Source organism: Tetrao urogallus (assembly GCF_951394365.1).
Source record: "Tetrao urogallus genome assembly, chromosome: 4".
Classification (NCBI taxonomy): domain Eukaryota; kingdom Metazoa; phylum Chordata; class Aves; order Galliformes; family Phasianidae; genus Tetrao; species Tetrao urogallus.
The window spans coordinates 17,764,510-17,785,000 of NC_136817.1; the positions used below are offsets into that span (position 1 = coordinate 17,764,510).

Sequence of the window (20,491 nt, forward strand, 5' to 3'; positions counted from 1 at the left end):
TTGCAACACAAGCACCGATCAGTTCAGGATGGCGTACTACACTTCAGAGACAAAGCTGGACTGATTATCCATTTAAGTTTCCTATTAGCTTTTACAGGACAATGCTGGTTAGCCCACCAACGCTCCCACCAAGGAAGACCTTCACCACACTGCAACAAATACAAAATCCCATCTCGGTGACACAACATTCTCTGTACTTCCCCCTCCCCTACAAACCTTTATTTTTGCATGCTAACATTTTATTCATGCCAAATGATTCGGAATGATTCTTGGTTACAAAAACCTTGCACCAACAGAGATGTACAGTTAAAAGATATGCTACAGAAACAATCTTTGGAAATGTGTGGATCAGAGGTAAACTGTCATTTTTTCTATACACTATCACCACAAGTTTTCATTTCCAACTTGAGAACTGAAATAGCAGTTGACAAAGTTTACCACAGTAGTACCATCAAGCTTTCAGAAGAGATTAGAGATCCATCTGTTCTGAGCTCCTATCGCCATGATCTTGTTTGTTCCCCCCCCCCCTCAACTTAGCATTTAATTTCTATGGAGAGATTTACCATCTCCTTGCAGCATCCTATCTCCACAACTTTCCTTGTCTCAGCTGTTAATATATATACAAGATTAAAACATCTGTGTTGTATATACAGGATTATAACATTCCTACAGAAGTGAGGCAGCGAGGACTTTAGATCCGTCTCTGACACAAGGGGAAGACGTGCATGAGGCCAAGAAATTCAAGTGTCTCCAGGTCAAGCTGCCTGCCTATGATTACAGCACAGCAGACAAGATCCATAAAGCAAAGAAACCCATCCATACATCCTTTGGAGTTTTCCCCTCAATGATGGGAGGAGACTCCAGTACGCAGGCATCCTGACTGACAAAACATTCAGATCCACACTGCCTGGAAAGTACCAAGACAATCAGAATTTCAACTGAGATAAGCTGGAAACACAATAAAGAAAGCTACTGACCTAGAAAAACCCTGAGCAATACAGTGTGTTATTTACATAGGACAGCACTGATCTAGACAGACTTATAGTGTTATCTGCAGGAATACAGAATTAAAAATTACAGTGACAAAAAGTCTTCTTGGTACTCCAACTAGCAATAGGAGAGAGTAATCAAAATTTATTTGCATGAACAGTCATAAAAAACACTTGGGAATTTCAGCTTATTTTAAGCAATTTTCAAGCAGTTTTGCACAGAAAAGACTGAAACTGATTTCTGTCACGGTTTTTTTCCTGAATATTTCATCCTCCATGCTGTTCTCCAGAAAATTTCCTTTTATCAACTGTTTATCGTTTCCTTAGATTGCTAGCATGTTGTACTCTTTCCAAAGATGTACAAAAACTGGCAAGTCATTTTCAAGTTTCAACTTTTTTTTTTTTTTTAAGACAGCCAACACTTGGAATTCTCTATTTAAAAGTACTTCAAACGATCACAATAAAACTGCAGAGAAATTCAGAAAGCATTTCAGTGCCCCTTCAAAAGCAACTCAATTACGCTAAGACCAAACAAGAGTTTGGCCTCCTCCATTAACCTGGCAACCTATCAGTGTTTTCAGTATATTTTAAGCCAAAGATATCGAATTCTATACTTCAACAACAAACAAAAAACCCAGCAAACCAATAAAAACAACAAAAAAACAACATTCTGACTTCATTAATGACGTCATTCTGTAAAATTAAATGAGAGGCTGGTAGGTCATGAATCCTACTTGATAGTTGGAATTACATCTGTATCCAATGGAATTATATGTGACAACTCAATCTGATGAAACACCTACAGCTACCTATAATGTACTCAAATGCTTGCATCAGTACCACAGAAATAGTGGGACCATGTCATTTCAGGCTTGATTTTTTTTAAATTACTGTGAAACTGCACCAAAACTGCTATTCAAACAGTATTTGTGCCAACGTTGGCAGTAATCCAGATTGCTTTCCCCTCAGTCTGCTAATGGTTGCTACCTTAATTTGCTTTCTCCCAGTCAGCAAACACAGAATTACTTCTATGTTGAGTTTCAACCTGAAAAATGGTTCAGACTGAAAAGAAGCTATGCTCCAAACAAATCTCAACAGAGTTCACTGTGCAGAGAGCTCTTTGAAATGGAAACTTGATATTGCTACTAGTTCCTTGAGGACGTATCACATATCAAGCTTAAAGAGAGTAGATTTAGGTTGAATATAAGGAAAAAATCTTTTACAGCAAGTGTGCTGAGGCACTGGAACTCTGGTTGCCCAGAGATGCAGTTGATGCACTGTCCCTGGAGACTTTCAAGGCAAGGCTGGATCAAGCCCTGGGCAACCTGATTCAGCTGTGTATATCCCTGCTCATTGCAGAGGAGTTAGACTACATGACCTTTAAAGGCCCCTTCCAACTCTAAGGATTCTGTGATTCTACAATCTCAATCACTCCCTTAAAGCGCACTGAACGGCTCAGAAAGCAAGCAACGAATGGCTCTTAATGTGCTCCACAGTCTGGCCAGCTTCACTGTCTCACCCATAATACAGTCCTTCTTTACAAAAATAGCTATGAACTAATAATAGAAAAGTCAGTCAAATTAATATGCGTTTAAACAAAAGACTTCTGTAAATTAAACTGAGAAGTCTGAATGTATAACAGTTTTCAAAAGACTACTGCAAATCCCACTATTCTGGAAGGATAATGAACAAATAATAAATGATTTTCATACAAATACTGCAGTATCCTGGAAGGACACCTGAATTTCATGAAGTTCAGCTATTGGTTCTATACTGAAGATAATTCAATTTTCAGATGTACTTTTAAACCTTTTGTCCTTGAAATAATTCTTTTTATGCTTAACCTTTAAACACCATTATTTTCAATAGCTTTATAAAGCCCTCCCCCTTCCTTCTTTCATTTTTTTTTTTTTTTTTTTTTGGGGGGGGGGGAAGGAGGGGGGGGAACAGTATTTTGTTTTGGCTTTGAAATACTGAGTAAACATGCACAGAGTACCACATAGAGGCAGAACTTACATCTCCCAAAACTGAGCTGAAGGATACCACTCATAGTTTGGAAACAAAACAAAACAACATTGAAACTAAAGACAACCCTGACACGTACTGGATGAACTTGATTTAAGCTAAGCTGGTGCTCCTACTCAAAGCTTCACCATCATCAAAATCATGTCCCTTGCTCTTAGAAAGCCCCAGCTACAAGCAACTCCAAAACCAATTTTGGTGCTTAACTATAATCTGAAATATCTGGCATAAAGAAGGCAACATTCAACAACAGCTCACTAATACCCATCTCATCCAAAAACTATTCATCTTCCACAGCTTACAAGTCAGAACTGTATCAAGTCAGAACATTACCAGTATTGAAGAACAATCAGAATTTTCTTCCACACACTATTTAGTTAATACAGATACAGAGGGAGAGCAAAATGTCTCATTATGTAGGCCCTCCTCACACACATCAAATTCCTTCCACACTTCCTACCCTACAAACTTGTAGTCACCTTTCTCATGAAGCAGCAGAAGCTGAAGCTACCAGCAAGGACTGAGTGTACTTGCATTCAGCTGGCACTCTCCACACCTCATTCTCTACTGCTACATCAATGCTAAAATAACATCGTTGTTTACAAAAAAAAAAAAATAAATCAGCTACAACCACCTAAATAGCTGTCACATGCTTCTTGAAAACAAAACCAAGCTAATTGCCCCCAAACCCACTGAAGTTTCTGAAGTGAAGAGAGAGGGAGTGTATGTGTTCACTTTGGTAAAAGATGAAGAACAAGCTTAAGTCATAACATCAAAAAAAAATCTCCAGTCATCGAATGAAAAAAGTGTATTTGCAATTAAGAAACTGCACCCTCTTTCAAAACAGCAAGAAAGACTTCCCCTCTAAGTTACTTAAAGAATAAATAACAACAAATAACCTTTAAACTATCCCAGGTGTGTTTTTTTCTGTCTCTATCAATAGAAGCATGTCAGTGATTGCATTAGCTGTTACTGTGAGGAGTGTGGCAACCAAATGAGAAAAGCTTCCAGAACCACTAAGGATAGAATTCAAAATTATAATATAGAATTTCACAGAATGATCAAGTACAAAACAACTAAAGCATGGAATTTGTGATACTTCCCAGGTGCATCCTTTAAATAACACCGTACCTCTGTTTACTTGGTTGTTTATTTTAGCAACGGATCCAGTGAGATTCTTGCTGAGGTTGTCCTGAAAGGACTGAGCAGATGAAATAGTTGATAATGTAGAGTTATATCCCACAGGAACGTGCTGTTGAAGTGAATGAGGTACTGATGTACTCTGGCTAGAAAATGTATTTGTCTCCTTGAACTGTCCAGCTGCAGGAAGGCTCTGAGAGGTAAATGCCTGCCCATACATGCTGCTAGTAGCTGCAGGATAGGAAACATTAGGATACATGGCACTAGAAACCACGGGCATGGCGTAATGATCAGAATTAAGGGGAAATCCCTGAGATGCAACTGAAGAGCTGACTGAAGTGTTGTAGTGATCACCAAATGCAGAATATGACTGCTGAGCACTTGTATGCAAGTAGGATCCAGATGGTATTGCTCCTTGAACGGGTCCTTCAGTCAACCCCACTGTACGGGGAGGAGTTTTGTTGTAGAACTGCTGTGATTCCCGTGTATTCAACACATTGGTTCCCACGAGTGGCGTCATAACATTTTGTGCTGGTGCTGAATAGTAAGGAGATTGATAACTGGCTCTATATTGATTATCCAAAGGTGATGAAACAGCTTTATTGGGCACTTGGGAATAGTGTCCTGAGGGTGCACTGTAGTTCGGAGGATGTGAGCCGTAGCCAGCAGGGAACTGCATTTGACTCTGCACGGGACCTGAAATGAAGAGAAAGCATCTCATGTATTAAAGGTGCATCTGCTAGCAGTGCGAATATACTCTGTGCTTTTTGTAGCTAAAAAGCAATTCATTTAGTCTTGTTTTCTCTCCATACATTTAAGATAATGTCCATCAGCAGTACAAAATGAATTAACCAAGTACAATGCATGTAAAATACCACATCTAAAATCATTTGCATACACACAGAAGTACCAGAAAAATGGATCTCTTCCATTATAAAAAAAAAAAAAAAAAGGTGCTTCCACTTCAAAATCCCTAGGTATCACATTTGTATTTTGATCACTTTAAGAAAATATTTAAGTAAATAATGAGCAACAGCAAACCCTAAACCAGTATTTCACTATTTGAATACAACAATATGCTTTCAAGAAACTGTCTATGGAAAACAAAAAGCTGCAGCCAAATGTATATGCTAATATACAAGAACATGGCTACTTGTCTCAATAAATCCCCAATATGGTGATCAAGATAAAGTGCTTCAGAGCAGTTATTTTTTATCTTAACACTTTTTTTTTTTTTTTTTTTTTGTATTTACAGAAACCATCATTTTTATGAAAACACAGATTAGCTGACAAGTCACCTCTGTTCATTGCCTGGTACTTGTATCTGGTAGAGGAGGTGTTGACATCAGAGTGTTTCAGCTGTCCCAGCAAACAGCTCTGCAGCATTAGAGATTAATTACATACCAATCCAACAAGGGTTCATGGTGACACACCAAATATTAAGTAGGTCCAAATGTACTTATTATTCAAATTGATTGATGGTAAATATCAAAGTCTCTCTCAGTTTCTTTTCCCAAGCCCTAACTTCTGTTTTCTAGTGAACCACGCCTGCAAGTCCCTGGATTATCTCCTTTCTTAAAATTGCCATGCCCTGCTGCTTATATCACACTGTACGACGTTATTTCCCAGCATTTGGTGAACTGTGACATACTGTGCCATTCAACAGCACACAAGAAATCAGAAATTCATCCTATTGCCTCCTTATTTTCACTGTGTCAACATGCGAGTATTACTTCTCCCATGTATCCTCCTCTTGAAGAATGAAGTTTTGAAGTCACTGCTGTCAAAGTAACATCCAGGTGTTTTCCCACTAAGTTGCAGGGAAAGTGTAATAATGACTTGTTAATAGAATCCTGTAAGCAAGGAACATAACATCCAAAAGTACTTTCTGATCAAATTAGAAACGCCTCTTCATAAATGATAACCCAAAACTCTGAGTAGAAGCAGCTAACAAACAACAGTAATGTAAGAGTGTCGGGTAAAGAAACAGGAAGGCCCTAGGGGAGAAAGCATTGGAGCTTTAAATACACAACAAAATGACAAACAGTTTTGAAGAGTATGTAGTTGTGTGCTTCTGATTCACTGTTATCACGAAGTGGAAGCTACCTTATAATGTTCTGTAGTTTATCCTCCTTTAGAGAGAATGATTTTCCAGTTAGTAATCCAGTAACAACTACAGACTATGCTTACAGGAACTTGAACAGCAAAGCAAACTCAAAAATATACAAATCATTTACATGAAGGCTTTCTGCTTTCAGCAGGTATGCTACTTAAGGTGGCAAGGAAAGCTGTTCTAGAAGCACATTCTACACATTTGTTTTACTGTGTTGTGGTATGCTGAATAAATCAACTGTGCAGGTGTAATTTAGAAACTGGTTTAGGAGCACCTCACTTGAAATAAACAGTTGCATATCAAATCATCTTGTAAAGCCTTGAAGTCTCTAGCTCTAGTTTAAAAAACACAGATGTGATTGAATCACCAGTACAAAATACCAGTTTCCACATCACAGAATGCCCTTGTAAACAGAAACAGCTATTACAAGTACAAAACGACACAAGAGCACACAGGAAAATCCCACAAACTCGAGAAAGATATCTATGATCCTTTGGATTTCAAAACCCTTAGCCTCTGAAAGTACGGTGTTATTTTAAGATTATCCCCATCATCTGAAATGAGCTTTATATTCATTTGATCATAAAGAACATGAATAGAATGTAACTTGCAGCGCAATTAGTAGCTGAAGCTTTTAATGATGACTAGATAATTGAGCCACTTTCAACACAGGAAATCTGGGTATACTTTTGCTGTCATTTTGAAATCCGGATAATTGCACGTCCTTGTCCTGGTGCTTCAGGCAGCGCACCTTCCTCCCCAAACACCTGACAACTCCCTTTTGAAAATTCTGTATGAGGAGTGAAAGCCTTACCTGCACATTGCAAGTGTACAGCTAACATGCCATCTCTACAACAGCAAGCAGGGAAACTCTCCTGCCATAGACAAATCTGTACCTCACAACACTGTAATATGTAAGCACATGTGCATTAACAGCTGGATGCCAAAAGCCTTAGCACTTTTTCAGAGAAAAAAAGTGCTGCCACACGAAAAACAAAAAACTGTCCCAGCTATACTAACACCAACAGCCAAGTCAACTGGTAAAATTAGCCTGCTTATCTAGTGCTGTTCACTTGTATTTCATACATACATTTTCTTACCTGAATAATTCAGCCTTCTGCCAAGCATGTGTAATGTACAGACTCTGAACACAAGCTGCCTTTCCAGCCAAGTTTCCTGCAACTTTTACCATCTCTTTACACATCTGCAGAGAGCAGGCAGCACAGCTCCCTCGGGTGTCTCTTACAGGAGGGACAAGGGGCAGCACTGCCCTGCCTAGTTCAGCTCTGCATGTCCTTCACTGCCAGCACACCACCCAGCACACTGAGTCCTGCTGGGCTCTCACAGCAGCTCAGTGATGGAATTCATCAGGAATTTCATACCTTTATGCCCTTCTTCTAATATAATTGTTACTACCTAAAAAACCTGAAGAGGGATGCAAAACAATGCTAAATGACCTGATAATTAAACTGATAATCCCAAAACGCTAGCAGAGATACCAAATGTAGTTTTGTTTGTTGGAGTTTTTTTGTTTGTTTGTTTGTTTTTTTACCAACTACTTGCAGATAATAATAAACAAAGATCTTCTAGAGAAGCAAGGGAATTCAGCATAGCCATCCACTCAGCATTAGAAATGTCAATACATTAAGCTGTTAACAATGGCTACTGGAACAAATACATTGCTTTTTCATACTGATTTAACAAGCAATACTTTCTTAAGCTGACATTCAGAGTCATTCTCCTGTTATGTATAAAGCCACCTGCAAAACTACTATAGTAATTTTGAGCCTGCAACACTTCATGCAGAAGAACTGTATCTTAAAGCCCCTGATGGAAGAACAAGAGGCCAAGCACGATCCTCTTTCTTTTTTAAACACTAAATTTAATAATAGAATCACATTGAAAACGCTGAGAAGAAAAAAAATAATAAAGTAGGATTTTTTTTTTTTTCATTTTTAACCTGAAGTTCTGCTAAAATCAATGTCCCCAAATGTCTCAAATCAATGTGGTTACTCAATTGGGCAAATCCTATTAAAGACAAAGTGGATCATCCGTTTTGCTATTGCTGTCCATGCAGTGAGCTTCTTTCTGCAAAAAAATCAGCCCTGCTTTCATCAGTTGCAAGTAATTTCGAAAGCTTAACCTGAAAAAATCCAGGTGTTACGAAATTAAAACACAAAGAACACTGCAAACACCTGCAAGGACACACAACATCAGTTTTACAGCCAATATAGAACTAACTACATTCACTGAAGTAATTTACATTTAACTAATGTAACATTAAATTCCAAATTAATCTTTGTGAAATTCAGTTTCTATTTGATAGAATAGAAAATTCTAGTACAGCCTTCTTCTGTTACTATTCCCCCTCACTATTCCTTCTATTACAGTTATAAAAAGTAGCTTCAAGTCTTGTGTTACATTATGTAACTTCAGAAAAGTAGTACTTAAAAGACTCATAGACTAATTTAGGAATTTCAGGCTGCTGGTGCTAAAATACATGAAGTGACAAATTCAGAGGTCTATATATATACTTGGAGCAAAGGTAATAGGAGTAGTTAGCGAGTTACACAATAAAGATGAAACAATTACTGAATAATATAAACTTCTCAGAATTAAAAAACCAAAAACATTTATTTGACCGACAGAAGATGACTACAACACGGAACTAATTAATTAAAATTATTTTAATTAATTAAAATTTAATTAAGCACTACGGAGAGTTATTTAAAATTGCTGTTTCATTTGGACAAAAACATGAGAATGAACAACGTCGGTTTCTATTTGTTTCTAAGAAACACTTCCAGCTCACTGCTGATGGGTACCCGAGTCCTCATAACATTGTGCTTTTATTAAAAGCCATTGAGGATGGAGTTTTCTACATAATTTTGACAAGTCTCAGCATTACAATATTAAAGGTCGGCAAATGCATCTGTAGCAGCGGTTTCTCCCTAACGGGTACAATTTAACTACCTTCCTCGTCACTCATCACGCTGCCTTCTGCCTGATCTGCCAAGTTACTCAAAGCCTACTTGAGAAACCTATCACCCAGCAACCTTTCAGACACGAGGCACATTCACAAGCCAAAATTTTGTAGGTCGTTACCTCACACACTAGCTTGTGCAGAACAAAGCCTGTACACACACACACACCAAATAAATAAATAAATAAATAAAAATAAAAATAAAAAAAGCGCAAAAAAGCCGGATTATGACATAAGTGACTTACAAAAATAAAAAAAAAAATCCCCACGAACTCGAACACATTTAACCACAAGAGGAGCAGAAGAAACGCACGCCCTCCCCACCGCTGCTCCCCGAGCCCAGCAGACTCCGCGTTTCCTCCTAAGTTCGCCCCGCGTTTTGGCCCCAGCCCGACAAAGACGCGCTCGGCCCGGCCCGGGCCAGCCCCGCTTGACTGCAGGCCCCGACGAGCGGCCCGCCGGAGCCCCCCGTCCCGCAGCCCGCCCGACCCCGTCCCGAGCACCGCAGCCCCCGCGGGCCCACCCCGCCCGCCGCTCTAGGCCCCGCGCAGGCCTCTCACCGTTCTGGCAGTGCGGCGCAGCGCTCTGAGGGGCCGCGGCCTCCCGAGAGCCAACGGGCCCGCCCGGGTAAGCGGCGACGGCACCGGCGGGCCGAGGCGGCAGCCCGGTGGGCGCAGACATGGCTTCTGGCGGTGCTTCCTCGCTCCGAGCCGCTCCTCCTCCGCTCCCACCGCCGCCGGGGGACACCAGCGGGCGGAAGGCAGCGGACACCCCGGGCCCGAGCGCCGCTCCCGGCCGGTCACGCCTCCGCCCACAGCGCTCCCTGGTGGGGCCTCCGCGCGCCGCGGCCGCCCTGATCCCGCCTATCGCCGGTGTGCTGAAGGTCGGCCCCGGCAAGACGAAGCTTCTCCGTAGAAACTATTGACTCTGTTGTCTAAACTGAACACGTTAGTGAGCCTCCCCAGCACGCTGCTGCCAAACGAGCTCCATCCAGTTCCGCACTCCCCACAGTGACACACTGAACCACCTGCCTCTGCCACAGCCACTACTCAAACTCTTGCGTTTGGGCTACAAAGGGGGCCTTACATTCTGCTGGTCACAGTAGCCATCTTAAAGATTTAGGCCAACAGCACTGACTCACCTTTACTTGTTACAAGTGTTGGCAACTCAGCCCCCACACGTGCCCTGTTTTTCCTACTAGTTTTATTATCCATGTTTGCCCTTAAATAGATGGTTAATTACTTTGCCAGTACGCTAAACTTCTAATCCAGACCTGTTACTTGTTCAAGCCATAGAATCACAGAATCAGAGAGCAGTTTAAGACTGAAGGTACCTTTAGGATCACCCAGCCCCACGCTCCTGCCCTGGTTGCCCCTCCACCAGATCAGGCTGTCCACAGCCCCATCCACTCTGGACCTCAGTGCCTCCAGGAATGGGAAAGCGTGCAAGGCAATGCAAGGCATCCTTAAATATTGGAGAAACTATTTGAAGCAGTGGGAAAGTTGCACAGCCTGCACACCTGGAACACTGTGCAGAGGTGTCTAGTACAGATCTCCATTAGAACTCCAGCCATGTTGAAACTGTCTCTGAAAATAGTTTTCTTTCTACATTTTAATGACATACAGCAAGAAATATTGGACTCAGAATGCGTCAAAAAGCAGGTGATTATTAAAAATCTTTTGCCTTCAGATACTAGAAGATTGGGTGACATGGAAATGGTGTGATGTTCCCATAGCTGAAAGGCTCTAAGCATGTTAGACATAAGCAGGGAGAGCCCCATTGCCATCCAGCTTTGATTCAAACAAACTCTTGAAGATCCTCCCAAGGCTACATTGCTGTGATAGGGTGAACAAGATTCACTGTTCTCAGTCCTGTTCTCTAGAAACCATCCTCCATCCCCAGAAAGTATTTGTATTAAATATACCATAGCAAAATTCTTCAAAAATGAAGGCAGCTACTTTGTTTTTTCATTCTCAGTAGCATTTTGAAAGGTGCATGAGTGCTTCACCATAATACTGCTGAGCTTTGGCACGTGGAAAACTGTATTTTAACAAAGGTGTTCCCTTTCCAAAGACTTGTTTCTCTAAGTACCTAATTACACTGTGAGACCATAAACATATTTGATATCACAATCTAGGCAAAAAACTGCAGTAACTGCTTTAATATTTCAGTGTCTGATCAAGCATAAGGAGATATATATTATTGTGCTAATACATCATGCTAGAAAAAGGGACAACTGGATTTTCCCCATAGATTTGAGTACTTTTGCAATCCTTTCACATAATTCAATTTTTTTTTTTTCCCCAAACAATTGCACAGTGGTTAAAGCTACTCATTCCAGATGTATTAGCAGCTAGAATGAAATCTCTAATGGAAGTCTACCGTAAACTCAAATCCAATAATTTTATTTTCGCTCATTTATAATTAAACTAAATGCATTAGCAAGGACTGAGTACTAATGCATGCAGTAAATACTATCACATAGCAAATAACATGCAAACTGTCTCACTGAGACTGTTACTTCTGCTTAGCTTAATAACAAGCTTATAGAAACCACAAATTCTTCATGCTTTCAGGGAGTGAGAAAAAGGCCAAGCAAATTCTACCTACTTGTGCAAAAAAAGGAAAAATAGTAACCAACTTTACAATTAGTGGTTCTGTGATATTGTACAGTCAACAAATACACAAAACAGTGTAGTCAGGCTGGTAGTCTACAAGACATAACCAAAAAGGTTACCATGGTGGAAACGGGCAATTGTTAAAAAAATAAAAATAAAAAAAAATGCTCATCTGCAACCTACACTCACAGAAAAAAGCCTAAGCAGAGCTATACCTAAAAAATGAGCCTTCCCCAGCAGCAGTCAGCCCTTAAATGGGGTCAAGGAGAGGTGCAGCCAGGCTCCACCCTTTCCGGTCACAGAGCTGAATTGCCTTCACCTGTGTTTCCTTGGCTGACTTAGTGCTTGCCTCAGATGATCAATCAGAGGTTCAAGCCGTGATTCAACAGTTCCCCTACAGATATGCATTGCACATTTTCCACTGTATTGCTCTGAAATTCCCTCAATGTGCATATGAATGTCTGCAGAACTCTTATCCTCCACTTAAAACAATAGAAATCAATCAAATCAATAATTGTTCACTGGTATGTGAACTACTGTGTTTAAAGATTAGGTTCAGCAGACCTAAGCATCTTTACGCAGTAATCAGAGTAATTTCATTTTAGTTTGGAAACTTCATGTCACGGATAAGAAAGGATTACGTATTCTTTTGGCCAGCTAGTGAGGCTTAATTACAGAAGCAGAAATGCTAAGTCTTAGCCTGAACCAGTGATTGAGCACTTGGTGGGAAGGCAGGGCCAATCCAGGAAAGCCCAGGTGCATGCAATGTACCTGAGTGACTGGAAGGGGAGGAGCCAGGATCCACCCCTTCCCAGACCTCATTTAAGGGTTAGCAATGGAAGTAGGGGTACATTTTGTTGGAGATTTCTGTTTATCTGAGGTCTTTCAAAGGTGAGTAATTGGGTGTTTTGGTTTGTTGTTTTTTTTTTTTTGTTGTTTGTTTGTTTTCCTCTATATTGCTGTTGTGTTTGGGCTTGTTCTCATTTGTTGTAGCTAAGGAGTTTGCTGTTTCTGTTGAAATATCTTTTATCTTGCTTTGGTTTCTAATAGTTTTATTTTGATTTTAGTATTATGAAGAGGAGTTCTTTATTGTTTGAATTGTGAAAGTGTGTGGCATTTCCATGACCTAGATAGATTAGGTTATTAAATGTCCAAACTTAAAAAGTAAAACTTATGTTTATGAGGAGGAAAAACCTGAAAACATAATCACTTTAAACCAAACTGAAGACATTGTTGACCTTTAACAAAACTCAGTTAAGTCCTTTCTAGTTTGCCAGAAGCAGAATGCTAAATTCAGGAGTTTTTGTTGTCTTGATTATTAATATATTACTGTCAGTCACTCTCATTCACTAATAAACTTCTAATTATTCAAAGGTCGAAAACTTAACAGAGAGAGGGAAATCAGTTGTGATACAGCTTAACTTCCTTGTGAAGGTTTACTTTTCATGAGGCTCTTTTCTTCACTATTCCAGATATGCTCAATCTCTCTTTAGCTGCTGGTAGGCAGAAGAAAAAACTTTCTTTTGAAATCTACAGCTGTCTTTTTAATGTTTCCTGCTTCTGGGTATGTGGCTGGGTTTGGCTTATGGTTAATGGAGTGTGATTGGCCAGCCACCATCTTCTTGTGTCACCGTGAGACTCCAAAATAACTTATTATTTTAGGCTTAGTAGAGAGTGGGGCTTTCCACTTTTTTTCTGATGCATTTGACATTTTTAGGTTACCTACACAAGATCTGAACAGTGCTTAATTATTTTTATTCTGGGTGCTTGTACCTGCAATGGAAAAGGCTTAGAAAGCAATGGAATCTGCCTGCCTGTGTTTCCATTAGCTCTTAAGAGACTTAACTGTGCATTCTATGCAGTAAATACTTTTACTTATTATGTAGGCTACTGAGTAAAGGGGGCTGTCACTGCTAGTAGCTTGATAGTTAGCTAGCTGTGACTACATTAGCATCAACAACAGCCTGATTGTATCATCCTAGGGTGACTGTATGTGACACACAACCTAGTTTTTCTCTGGCTATGAGCTCTGTGAACTGCTGTATCTGGTAAGTGCTGGATATGGCACATATTTACAGATTTAGTCTGAGAGGTCGCAAGACTAATTGTCAGAGTTGTTATTCCATCTTGTGACATAATAATGAGGCTCCCGTGTTTCATGTCTAGTCTTTGATTTTTTTACAATACCTTTTCAAATCAGGAAGTGTGACATAAATTCTTACTTAACTAGATTCTCCTGACTGGCAATTATGCCTGGTAAGCCTCTTGAGTATGCAGCGTAGGAAAATAAATGTATCTGTTTCTACTGTAATAATCCTCAGTGTTTTCATCGGCTTCACGGTTCAGTCCTCAACATTAATACTTAGAGATCACCAGACATGCTGTGGCTAGGAGAGAACCTGCAAGTCAACTATATACGGAGTTCTAAATATTTTCATGCTTTTTTATAAGCGAAATTCTACATACAAGATTTTGTGTGAGCTTAGAAGGCAGCTAACCAAAAGCAAGAGGGTCTGGTGTATTTTTGCAGCTAGTGTGCCACATAACAGCTGTAGAGGTGTAGCTATGCTGTGATCTGAACAGGCTGAGCTTAAGCTCATGAAAGCTTTTCAGTTTTGAGCTATTTAAGTTTTATGTTTTTCTGGTAATTTTTATAAGACCTGTAAAACTAATAAACCCTGAAAGATCTGTTGCTCTCTGGCAGTTTGATATTTTATAGGTTTTCCATTAAGGTGGAACAATGACTCATCTTAAATCACTGCAATTCACTTATTTCTCTGGTGGCTCCAGATGTGCTACTTCATCCATGGCTTATCTTGCTATTACTTCTAAAAGAGCAATGTGGTGGAAATACGTAAACTGATGTCTAAAAGTGGTTGATTTTTCTGGATGTCTGTTACTGATCCCTTCTGTATCTTGACCTGGGTGCTGTGAAATGCACAGACTCAAGTCAAAAGATGGTTCCTCCCCTACAGCACATGACTGCACAAGCACCACTGTGTGTGTACACTGCAGGTCTTGAGCAGCTCAGTCACATGGTAATACCGCTGGCTTCAAAGGGGTTCTTGTGTGAATGGGGGCAGTAACATAGGCTCATGTGAACTGTAGATCAAACCATCCAGAGTGAAGTAAAAGATAATTAAACCTTTCAAGCACAATTAAAACTTAAAAGCACCATGCTGTGAATTAGCAGCTTAATACTATAAACCTCAGTGACTTCGCAGTGATGTTTTAGAAACTCTAGTTTTCTGTGTACATTTGAAACAACATAAGAAGCTGAAATTGCCTGTATACTTATCTGAGGAGACTGCTGCCCTCTGCAGCTAATTGAAAAATTCCTTTCACAAGATGTGTTGGCAATATTTGGGAAACATGTCATAGCAATTAAATATAATATACTCTAGTTGACCAAGGTGAGATCCTGTGCTGACTGCCTCATCCTCTGCTGTGGGGCTAACTATGGATAGGGACATAGCATTCCATGTGAGTAAGAAAAAAAAAAACATTATACCTTTCAGTAACTGTAAGCAATTTATTCTTTCAGTATGGTTGTATAATCATGGTATTCTGTTAAATGCTACTTATTTAAGATCACATTTATTAATGAGTAAATGTCCACGATTTTCAACCAAGGTTACTTAGCTTCCACTGTAAAGAAATGGAATTAGTAGAAAGCTTTCATATTGCAACAGTAGAAAGTGGTTGTACAACATTGCAGTCAAGAACTATGATGCTATATATATGAGGAAAAACTAAAAGTAACAATGTCATTGCCCAGCAAAAAATAACTAAGAGTATTAATGTAGAAAGGCATACTTATTTAAATCTTTTCAGATATGTAAACTGCCCATTTGAAAAAACCTGTAGTGTTTATTTGTTTTGACAGCCTTACTAGTCTTGATCTTGTAACTGCTTTAACTATGGCTTATCACCTCTTTTAACTTCTTCCCACCAGTCGTCTCTGAATCCATATGTAACATGGCACAGAAGTAAATTAGCTCTGTATTTTTATGTTCAACTTGTGTTGAAATAAGCAGTGGCACTATAGTTTCAAATTCTCTTAATAAGAAAGGAGTGGAGTAAACGCTGCTTTTAAGTACATCTTTTGCTAACACTGCGGAGTTTACTGTCCAGCAACATAAAATAGTGAAAGTCAGTGATTTTCTTTGAAGCGCATCATATTTTTCTAACATAAACTGCAAGTTTCCATGTCTAAAGATCAGTTTACTTGTGGTGTGATGCTTTTGCTTTGAATAGAAGTGAAAATGGGTCTTTGCTATCTTCTAAGAGCAGCTTATGCTGTATGGTTTCACCTTGCACTGGAAGTAGTGCTGAAGCAGGTCACACCTGTAGGAACAAAGGAAAATTGTTTTATTATTATAAGACCATGTGGTACAGTCTATGGAACTATTTTTAGTAGATGCTTGCTCTGAGTTAAGAGGAGCAGACTGCCATTTCTTTGGCTGTGGTGAGATGTCCCTGCTTTTAATCTTCTATGCTGCCAGTTTGTTTCTGGTGAAGCTGTGACTGAGAATCAGCTACAGAAGTGCCTCTGTCTCTGGCTGTTGGACCTGAGTCTGTTGCAAAGGCTGTGCCTGGTCCAGCACTTTCTTATTTCCACTTTTGCTTGCTCTTCCAGTGCATAAAGTTCAAGTTCCAGTCTTTCCTGAAGCAAATAGGTATTTAAAGTATTAAGAACAGAGCTACAAGCTCACATGCTTCACCTTTCCACAAGCTACCTTCTGTCCTAGGTTGTGTATTTGGAGCTTGTTGGATGTACCTTTAGTTGTAACTGAGATCCCAGCCCTGGGACATGTCTAGAAGGAGATGAGCATTTGCTGGTGCATTACTTTCTACCTGAGAAGAAAGCAGCTCTACATTGACACCATTTGGAAATCTAACTGGATGATTTCAGTTTAAGGAGTATTTTTGTTAGCTCTTTGGGCAGTTGTAGAATATGGAAGTAAGAATAAGTGATAAAAGAACTGGTAGCACCTGAAATGTAACCAGATGATTTTTATGGCTCCTGTTAACCTCCTTTTTTGCTTGATGTCAGAAAGATTTGTTTGCTTATCTGATCGACCCCCAAAACAGCTGTTTTCTTGTATTTACTTTCACATTTAGTCAAGTATTCTGCTTCAGAAATGTGCCTGAAGCTTATCTTGTGTTTAAGTGCCCTCTGGCTTAAGGATGTATAAAGGATCTATAAGGATGCATAAATCCAAGTGTAGTTATTAAGGGAGAAATAGTAGAGAAAAATCAACTGGACAGGTATTCTCCCGATTGGATTGTATGTAAGAGACAGTTACGTTTACAAGAGATTAACATTGTGTGATTGAAGGTTTCTGGAACTGGGAACTCCCATTCACTGCGGAGAGTTTGGAGCTGTTAAGGAGGCTACAGATGTGTGACTGCGCGCTGCTGCTTTCTTTCCAGCTCTGGGCTAGGCTTGAACAGGGTGATAGGGGTTAAATTTAGTCCTTGTCAAATGTTTTGTGCTGTTGCTTCCAATAGCTGTGACAGCTTCTATTGTTCTTGTTTGCTTTTAACACACCACAGTTGTCTCGGAATCAAAACCCCTATATGTATGCGGGGTGGAGAGAGAGAAGGGATGTGAGGGGCCTATTTCCCTTTGAGTTCTGTGAGCACCTAAGAAGTCTGAACACAAAATTTTATTTTTATATGTCCTGAGTAAACATATTAAGAGAGCTGGACAAGCACAGATGGAAACACGAGTTTTCCCCTGAAAATAGCAGTAAGCATTGTCATTTCACATATACAGGAGCCACGTTACTTTAATATGTGTTTTAATTTTTTGAATTTTCCCTATTAATGTATCATTCAGTTCCTTTGAGGATTTGATCCTTTAGATATTCAACTTTGCCTTTCTTCTTTTTTGTCACCAAAATACTATTCTTATACTCAGGCTTTCTGCCCCTTCATCATCTAAAAAACAGCATTTAGTTGTAGATGGTGAACTGTTTAAGGTTGACATGCTGGGCTCTTGTGTGGTCAGTGAATCCAAACTGTGTTGTTTTTCCAGGCTGCAAGGCCCTTGGGGCAGGGCCTGTGTCTCCTTGAGGGCGTTGGAAATGTCAATCACACAGGGAGTACTCAAATAAATACCAGCTTTGTTATTGCTTGCTGTAGAAATTATACTGAAGCAGAGATCAAAACAGGTATGAAACAAAAAATGAAAAACTCAGGTGTATCTATTGCAGAAGATTCCTGCTTAAATTGGATGTTACTTTGCTGCTTTTCTTACTGCTGCAGCTGAACACTTGGTGAAGAACAAAGCTCAGTAGTAATGGAAGCACAGATACAGTGATCAAAATTTAGAATGAATTAGGTGGGCAAATTGGTTTTGAAATAACGATCTTGTTTAGAGTCAGAAAGTGTTGAAACACATGCCTTGACATTTCATCTTCTCTTCGAGAGGAGCTAAATGGGTGCTTAGGCTGCCCTGAGTAGCAATTGTCGTGTCTTTTTTGCTGTGCCTGGTTCTGGATGCGGCCAAAGAGAATTTGGTGGGTGCTGAGCAACTTGGGACTGTGTCCTTTCTGTGAGTGTTGAAAAGGTGGTGTGTGGTTCTGCTCACACCATTGAGCCCAAGCTCTGGCCTGATAACTGATGGTTAGAGCCCAAGTGTTGACAGTGTGTATAATTTTTGTATGAAATTCTCTCTATCTACTGGAAGTACTGAAGTATGTCCCTAGATCCTTATAAGTTGTTGGCTGTCTAGAAATTATCTGTAGTACCTCCATAATTTCATCCAAACCTTTTACTTTGATAGAGCAAATAGGTTCTTTGTTATAAATTGCTTATAGAGTTATTTAATATTTGTTAATACTTATTTATTAAAAGCTTATAAAGCTTTTCCATTCCTACTGAAGTCAGAAATTCTATAGCATTACCCTACTATAAGTTAGTGCAGAATTAGACCTGATACATGATTTGAGGTTTGGAGAAAATTTTCCCACCAAGGATTTTTGGGAAGGGCCGTTTGGCAAAGTTTACCCTGCCTTCCTCAGCAGCTGCCAGAAAGAATGATGTTCATGTTGCCTTTTGGAGTTCAGGTGGCAGCCTCTGTTCAGAGGGAAGTGCTGCTGTGTATTATTGTAACTATATCTGAGCCAGAGTCCTCCTTACTAAAAGAGGAGATATTTAGGTTGGATGTAAGGATGTTTTTTCTAAGTATGGTGAAGTACTGGCACAGGTTGCCCAGAGAGATGATGGAGGCTCTATCCCTGGAGATGCCCTGGATCAAGCTGAAGGGGCTCTGAGAATCTGATGGAGCTGTGGGTGTCCTTGTTCACTGCAGGGGAGTTGGACTAGATGGCTTTTAAGGGTCCCTTCCAACTCAAATGATTCTACAATTCTATGATTCTTTGCTGCAAAAACCGGTGGTTTTGGAGAAGCTGGAAACCCCGGATTCCCGTCTTCGTTGCAGAAGCAGAATGGCCACTGGGGGATGCTGCTGCACACCGAATAAGTAAACCTAAGGAAAGAAAGAAAGGAATACTTTAAACTGAGCCATAGCGCATTTTTTGTAGGCTTTTAGAGGGGAAATTTGAGGAAAAAAATGTTCAAGACTGTTTTGTTGAGTGAAACAGTAACTCACAGTTTGCAGTAATTTGGGAGACCGACTTGAGCTCTTTAAAAAAAAAAAAAACGCATTGCCTTTCAGTCTTGTACAAATTACTGAACCAGGATTTTTCTTCTCTGATCTAGAATATTGACTGCTGGGATTTGGATAACGAAATCATCTGCATTTCTGGATGTGAAAGGTTTTAGCCTGCTCAGTAATATGCCTTAAACAGATTGAAAAAAAAAAAACTCGCGGGGTAAAACGAAATTAAAATTGAAGGATGTAATTAAGCAGAGAAATTAGAAATGCTCCTGGGAATTTGTCTTATTATTTTTGTGCCTGGGCAGAAACCTGATAGGCTTAATGGTGATTCCAGTTTGAAACTAAGGTGCTGAAAAAGCTTTTGCTGGGGCAGTGTTGAAGAACTTCCAAAAATGAAGATCAAATGTAAACTCCATTTATGTTTTTATATTTGCTTGTTGCTGTAGCAGACTCCAGATGCTGTGTAGCTTTATCACGCTCTGCTGCTGCTTGGGATTCCATGAGCGCTTGCCATTAGGTAGTATTGTCTTCTGCTGTCCTATGATGATTTCTGCCATAAAAAGAAGAGTGTGAAAATTAGCAAAACAATGCAGGATTTTTATTGTCCTTTGGCAATGTGAGTGGCTATTCATCCACAGGCTGCTTGCTTATCACTAGCGATCTTTTCTGTGCCTTTCTCATCATGTTCCACTAAGGGAATTTTCATGAGTACTTTCTGGTTTTGTTTTGCTCAAGGATTCTTTGGGCAAGAGAAGGGATACTTTATAGAATTATTTGCAAGATGTGTGTTGCTGCCATTTTCTTGCCCCCATTTTATAGAATAAGGCTAATATCTTCATGCTTGTGTGGCTATTTTTAGATACCCTATTTCCATATTTAGTAAATGCAGTTTTCAGCCTTACAGAAAGAGGCCATTTATTTGGGCGTCTACATATACACTACTCTGGAATTTCAGTGCTGCGTAAGTAGCTGAATTTCTGGTCAGACCAAACTTGC

At 39.8% G+C, this 20,491-nt stretch overlaps 1 protein-coding gene across 1 annotated transcript in view; it reads right to left on the reverse strand.

Annotated features, from left to right (window-relative positions):
• SEC24B (SEC24 homolog B, COPII coat complex component) overlaps window positions 1-9,928 on the reverse strand; it is a gene marked incomplete at both ends in the record, with an annotated part of 40,722 nt that extends 30,794 nt beyond the window's left edge. Inside the window, 2 exons of the mRNA XM_079535103.1 lie at window positions 4,143-4,847; window positions 9,808-9,928. Coding sequence (XP_079391229.1) covers window positions 4,143-4,847; window positions 9,808-9,928 — 826 coding nt within the window. The remainder of the gene's footprint in view (window positions 1-4,142; window positions 4,848-9,807) is intronic.
• Window positions 9,929-20,491: the final 10,563 nt, after the last annotated feature.